The 6,857-nt window shown below is 44.3% G+C and overlaps 1 protein-coding gene across 1 annotated transcript; it reads right to left on the minus strand.

The window, feature by feature from the left end:
• Positions 1-630: 630 nt before the first annotated feature.
• Positions 631-3,952, minus strand: LOC119177340 (uncharacterized). Its single transcript, XM_037428814.2, has 2 exons — positions 3,824-3,952; positions 631-1,080 (listed from the first exon to the last, which is right to left on the minus strand). Exons 1-2 carry the CDS (start codon positions 3,833-3,835, stop codon positions 754-756), a joined length of 339 nt encoding a protein of 112 aa, XP_037284711.1. The 5' UTR covers positions 3,836-3,952; the 3' UTR covers positions 631-753.
• Positions 3,953-6,857: the final 2,905 nt, after the last annotated feature.

The following is a 6,857-nucleotide window of genomic DNA, read 5'->3' on the forward strand; positions in this document are numbered from 1 at the left end:
ACACGTGCTCTCCGTGCGATTGGGACAGCCGGAGAAAAACCCGCCGCGAGCCGCAATCTTGGAGGCCATGGTGAGCTATAAGTGCTTGCGAATGGCAGCGCGAGGACTCATTTGTCAACTCTTTCCCTCTCATAACCCTTGCAGCACCTTGCGGGACTCAGGAAGATTCATTCGCGACATTACGAAGGCATAAAGATTAAAATCAGAAGGGACAGTGAGACAAGCATCAATCAAAGTTTGGCCAACTTTCTAGTCAAATTTTCGAAACATTTGGGGTGGAAATAGTAGAAATGTATCGTTCTGCGGGAAGGAACGTCTGCTTTTGCAAGTACTACAGGTAACAAATGAGCTTAAAGTGATATAAATGAATCCTTTACCTATTTCTATTCATAAATGAATGAGTATCATATATATAATGATTTCTCTGGCTCGTCACTCGAATAATTTGAACAGGCATTCTTCTAATATAGAATGCACTCCTGAGGACATTGTTAGTTTATTATGTATTCTGTCGCATAAAATTGTTCATTCATGTTTTTCCTATTTTTTCTACATCAAAGTGCAGATAATAGGGTTGACACCTCTAGCGTCAGACGCTCTTAAAGGAGAATGAAACAAAAAAGCGCAAAATGTTTGTAGAAAAAGGCCATTTATTGTAGCCTTTACTTCACAGAAATTTCGTAAAACTTGTGTGATGATGTTTGCATGCCGAGTATACAGAAGTGGAGTGGTTACAATGCAGCGAAGATGTATCTACCAGTATTTCCCGTAACCTCCGCCATAGCCTCCGTAGCCACCGTAGCCGCCATAGCCTCCGTAGCCACCGTATCCACCATAGCCGCCATATCCACCGTATCCTCCGTATCCAATACTAATAACTTTGCCGTATCCACCATAGCCTCCATATCCAAGTCCGAGGCCATAGCCTCCTCCGTAGCCTCCGTATCCATGTCCAAGGCCGTAGCCGCCGTAACCGCCATAGCCGCCGCCGTAGCCACCATATCCTCCGTAGCCTCCGTAGCCACCGAAGAAGCCGGCGTTAACAGCCGTGGCGAGGACAACAATGGTTGCAAGAAATCCCTGGAAAAGAACCAAATTCAATGCGTCAAACGTGTTCTCACGTGCTTCCTTTATTGCAGTTTATTATTTGGATATTTCTGTATCATCCACTTGTCTATAGCGCTAGGGCATGAGATTCACTATCCCGCCAATTGTTATGAAACTGTGCGTTTCTCACGGACTCACTCTACGTAATAGAAAATCGCACGACAAATTGCATTGAAAATGTCTCAAAAAGCTTTAAAGTGAGCCACGTAATGTGGAACCAAACCTTGGGTTCACTTTTAAAATTATACACATATAAATTTTATACATTTAACATGCACCTATACTGCGATGTAAACGAGCGCGCCTTTGCATTCCGCCCCAAATTCGATGAGGTAACCACTATTATAGAGCCTCTGTGGTAGGTTAGCAGGCGAGGTTAGCCCGGCCCGCCTACCTGGCAATGCTTCACGCCTAGTATCAAATGCGTTGCTGGAGAGAGTATATCACCAGCCGTTAAATGACTGCATCTTGATTAAACGCAATTAGAAAGGCTACCTTGTAAAGCTATCTTCTGCCTGCCACGGGCTCAAGTGCTCCAGATCAAGGGCTCTACGTCACTGATCATGAGGCAAAAAAATTAATTGATATGTGAGGTTTAACGTCCCAAAACCACCATACGACTATGAGAGACGCTGTAGTGGAGGGCTCCGGAAGAACCGACCACCTGGGGTTATTCAACTTTCGCCCAAATCTGAGCACACAGACCTACCGCATTTTCACCTCCATCAAAAATGCAGCCACCGCAGCCTAGATTCGACACCGCAACCTGCAGGTTAGCAGCCGTGTATACCTAGACCACCGTGGCGAGGCGAACAGAAGAAAAGCGGACAGGAACTGTTTTTCATTAGTTGAGTGCTTCGACTCCATTGACTTTCTGTAGAGTTTTGCGGGGCCCACGCGAAGGTGATAGCGAATTCAATCCATAGTCATAAAAAAAAAGCTGTATAAGGGCTGAAATTATGCGTCCAAAAAGCAAGATGTGATTCTTAAGGACACCGTATTAAGATACTGCGGATTAATATAAATTGCCTGGAGTTCTTTAAAGCTCAATCACTTCAAAATGCAAAGGTGTCTGCATTCTCTCCCCGCCGGAATGCAACCGCCGGAATCGGAACCACGTCCAGCAGCGATGCACCATGACGACTAAACTACAATTGTGGGTAGGTCGTTGTTTGTTGGCATCAAACTTTTTATATGGCTTCGCATACGAAAGCGTTCTTTAGAATGCATAAAGTAGCGCGACTGAGACAGGCACACAAGAAGAGAAACAATTAGACGCTCATGTTGTGCTTCAGGTGTCTTATTTTGTCTCTTCCTGTGCCGGTGTTTCCGTCGCGCAACTTTACGCATTCTAATGACAAGCCAACAGACCCCCATTGCAACCTTACAGAGCGACCACTTTCTGATTTTTTTTTATCGTTTGGTAAAGGTAAAAAGAAATCGTCCAAACTTTGAAAAGCTGTCGCCTATGTCTGCTTTTACGAGTCAATAGAATTCAGAACAGGTTTAGACGCCAAATAAAACGTAGTTGTGGGACACTCACTGTCTTACGGCCACTTTGAATGTACCACTCGCAACAGATGCCCAATCTAGATTTTATCTTCAACAATCAGCTTATAACAAACAAGGGACATACTCTCAAGCCTTGCTTCAGTCTAGAATCTACAAAAAAGTGATGTAACTACGGTGTAGTAATAGTTTTATCTTTATTGTTAAGCATCGTCCACTCACAATGAAGTAGCTTCCAGTCGCAGGCGAAGTATGGTGGCACTATGAGTATGTGAACGCAAGTGATATATAAAAACTCTTTAAGCTGGCCTAGACGCTTGTTTCTCTGTGGCCGGAAGAATACCACCTAAGTAAACCGGGCATGGTTGACCTCGATTGCTCCTAGGGTGATCATAAATAGTTGCTACAAATGAGGAATGGCCAAGGGCGAGGCCTTCGAGGCCATGGCGGAGGAGAAAAAGGAGGAAAAGAGAAAAGGCGTAGAGCAAGAAATTTAGCGCGAATGAATATGTGGGTTCGCAAGCATGGCGTTAGCCACCTATGTTGAGGTTCCACAAAGTGGCCCCGCTGTTGCTATTTCCACATATTGTACCGAATTATAAGCATCAGTTGAACAAAACTACCTTTGCATTGAGCAATATGCGCATAAACCAAGTGGAGACAAATGGCTCATAAAAACAAAGGCATCAAGATGAATAAGGCTCCGCTTCCACAGGTAACACAGACGTGGGAGAGGAGGGATAAAAATAGTAGTAACTGCAGTGAAAAGAGCATTCGCTGTACGGGAACACGAGCGTTTATCGTTCAAGAAATCACAAGTGGTCACATATGCTCGGTCATTTCAAGAAACGTAGTAGTGATTTGTGGCCTTTTACATATTAGACACCTGAGATCACAGTGCCAAAATCTCGCTTTGTGTGCGAGGCCTATCCTCTAATTTTCCTCTATATGAGCGCAAAGGGTTCACTTCAGATCTAGATACAAGGAAGAATGTTGCGAATGCGCTATACGTTAAGTAAAAAAATGCGCCACCTAAAGTTTGTAGAACTTTTCAACCATGCAATTTGTCTAGGAAACTTCTAAGTATATACTGCACTTCCATCCGAAATGTACGGCGGCTGCGTCTTCCGCAGTCAACAAGCATGAATATGCGCCGTGCGATCTATACTGTGTGTACTATGCCGACAGTTGTGCACTATCTACTTACCAGTGCGTTCATGGTGCTGCTGTGCTCTTTACTGTACTCACAGCAACGTGGCTTCCCGCTTTTATAGCCAAATGTCGTCCAGTTTTTTGACACGCTTCCGTTATCACCAATCCGCTCACGGTGGGCGGGGTGTCGGTAACTTTGAATGTCGCGTTCTCTTTTAGAGAGGGCTGTCGGCCTGGACGACCGAAACGAAAGCCTGCAATCCGCTCCATTTCTTTTTCTTTATTTCGCGCACACCCTTCTTTCGCCTGTTTCTGCCCCTTGGGTCGCGGAATAGCCTCGAGGGCTGCAGCGCCCGTGCGACACAGGCAGACCACCGATCATTTAATTGGTCCATGTGCCCGCCACGTGCAGGTTATGCTCCCCAGTTACGTGAAGGCCTAAGAGATATTTTGTAATGGGTTGGCCGCTAGTGCTTGTGCTCGATGTATCGGTGAGAGATGAATGACTGCAGCAACATCGAACAGCCGAAAGTGAAGCTTATCTCCCTTCAGAGATCTTGCTATGCAAAGGAGCTTTTCGAAATCACCCGTGTGCATGCTTGGTCATTTCTGCTTCAGTGGCGCTCCTCTTATTCCCTCACTCATTATTGGTGACCGCTAACTTGCCGCTTTGTTTGGGTGCGCGTGTGTATAGGCGTGTTCGTGTGTATACATGTCTGTGCGTGCGTGTGTGTGTGTGTGTGTCAGTGTTTTTGTGTGTATGCGTGTGTAAGTGTGTGTGAGCGCGCACGCGCTCTGTGTGCTTAATTGTTTCATTTCTGCACTCGCTGCAATATGACCCGCATTCCAAGTCAATCAATAAGTTGCGCAGGTTTTCTGCCTAAGCCTCTTTATAACAGTTTTAATAGGTTAGCGGTCACTCTGGCTTTGGCTTCTTGAACGTTTATGTGTCTTAGGACACGATCCACATACGGCACGGTAGTCGTATCCACTTATGGGGCAACATGAACCGAAAACTACTGGTCTTTCAAGCTACGCCAGCTGTCAAGATGTAATGGCGATAGCAGATGGAATATCAGGTATTTTTTTTTTTGTTTATGCATGTTTACACACGTCTATCGTTAAACTTGTTTAATCAGAGCTTTCTTTTCCATCTCTACATATTAGTTTGCAGGTGCTTACTTATACATGCTAGTCAAATTCTCTGTCCTTCAATAAAGACCTTGCACTATCTCTCTTTTCAATGTGTTTTCACAAGCGGGACACTCCAGTGGTTGTAACACAGGCATTAACGCTCATTCGCTAAGCATGCAGTGCATCTAAAAAAAACTTGTCGTTCGCTGTCGCTGCAAAGCGCAGATTTCTACGATGAAGGGCTACACTCCTTGGTGAAGAGCGCACAAACTGACGCCTTGTTGCGCTTGCGTTTAGTGTGCTGACTTCGTCCGGCTTCAGTTGCTTCGACTGAACTGGTGGCGTGGTAAAAAGTCACCAAGAAAAGTCTTAATGGGGGCTGACTATGGGTTCACACGATAACGCTGGAATACATGCGGTTGTTTTCTTAGCCCATGCTGCTCTCCGTAGTGTTTATTCATAATTTAGTTATGATTCACTAGTTTCGAGTTTCCCGCAACTGATCATTTCCGTGAGTAAGCGTCTAGTCGTCAATACATTAGAAAAAAATGGTGATTTATTTGTCTCGTTAAGTGCGCAGACTGCATCCGTTCCTCTTTTTTTTTTTATAAGAACAAGAAAATGGGAAGCGGCACTCTTCATTCCCATGAAAACATTTCGAATTCTGGATATACACGCACGCTGCATGAACACATCAAGCCTCATGAAATATATAAACGAGAACAAAACACTTCTAAGAGAGCTTAACCACACCGAAAGTATTAAGTGACCGAGATTCACCCGCATTATGTGTACCATAAATAAAATCAACAAAAACTATGAATGCCCTTTCTACAATCAGTTCCTGCATCTGGCACACTACACGCGCAGTGATAATAAAATCTACGCATCAAATAAAATTACTGAATGAGCATCTACAAGAAATTGTATGTCAAGGCTCATCTCTAACTCTGCATGACCACCGTGCAAGTGCTTTCGAAGTACAAAAATTCCGTTTGTCCAAAGGAATTTCTATATTTCTAAAAGGAATTGTCTTTTCGTAATGTTGGGGTAATTCTATTGGAAAGTGGTCGACTGAAACGTCGGGGATGCTGTGGCGGATGCAGTTTCAAGTTCTCTTCTTTTTTCACGCGACTGAAAAATCAAGGTGTGCACGACAGGTCCGACTACAAGCGGTGCAACAGAGTATACCTGTTGTACGGTAAAAAAAACTGTAGATAATGGTGTAAGAAACATTGAAGGGTTGATAATTATTGGCTCAGCATCATTGTTTGCAATTGGCATCATTGTTAGCTATATTTCATTGCATACATTTATACAGTGATTGACGTAGCAGGAAGCTTTTCACTTGAAGTGCTACAAACTCTCAATGAGCTATACCTTTCATGCTGAGAGCAGCAACCAAAAAATGGTTGTCGGCAACCTAGTTTCCAATGATATCGACATGACTGGAGAAGGTGAACCCTTTGCTCCTAAATTGAAGGAATTAGCAGTGTCTTTGCTACTGCAGATGGGGTGCGCGGAAATTAGCATAAACGAGAGCGATCCCGGTGTTCATAATGAGTACCAGCATACCATTTGGAAATTACTTGTTATCAATAATGTTCATTGTTGCTTGGAGAAACCCAAGTAAATGTGGCGAAGTAGATGAGATCTTGCGCTACAAACGATAAATAGAGAGATAAGGATTTTTATGAACACCTAGGGAGCATAGCTGTGTTTTACCCCGACGCTCATCTAGGTTGGTCCCACGTGAGGACAGGCAGAGAGCACCAAAAAAAAAACCCGTAGTATTGCCCGAACGAACGGTGATAACCCTTAAATGTGAGGGCGGAATAAAAGCCTTGCCTTGAGGCGATTTTCGCCTTGAGTTTCTACCGTATGTGTGGGCAGTCTCAAATAATGTGCTCAAATGAGCACGCACATCCCCAGCCCGCCACTACTTTCATTGTTCC

The sequence above is a fragment of the Rhipicephalus microplus genome, chromosome X, assembly GCF_043290135.1.
Source record: "Rhipicephalus microplus isolate Deutch F79 chromosome X, USDA_Rmic, whole genome shotgun sequence".
In the NCBI taxonomy this organism is placed as follows: Eukaryota; Metazoa; Arthropoda; class Arachnida; order Ixodida; family Ixodidae; genus Rhipicephalus; species Rhipicephalus microplus.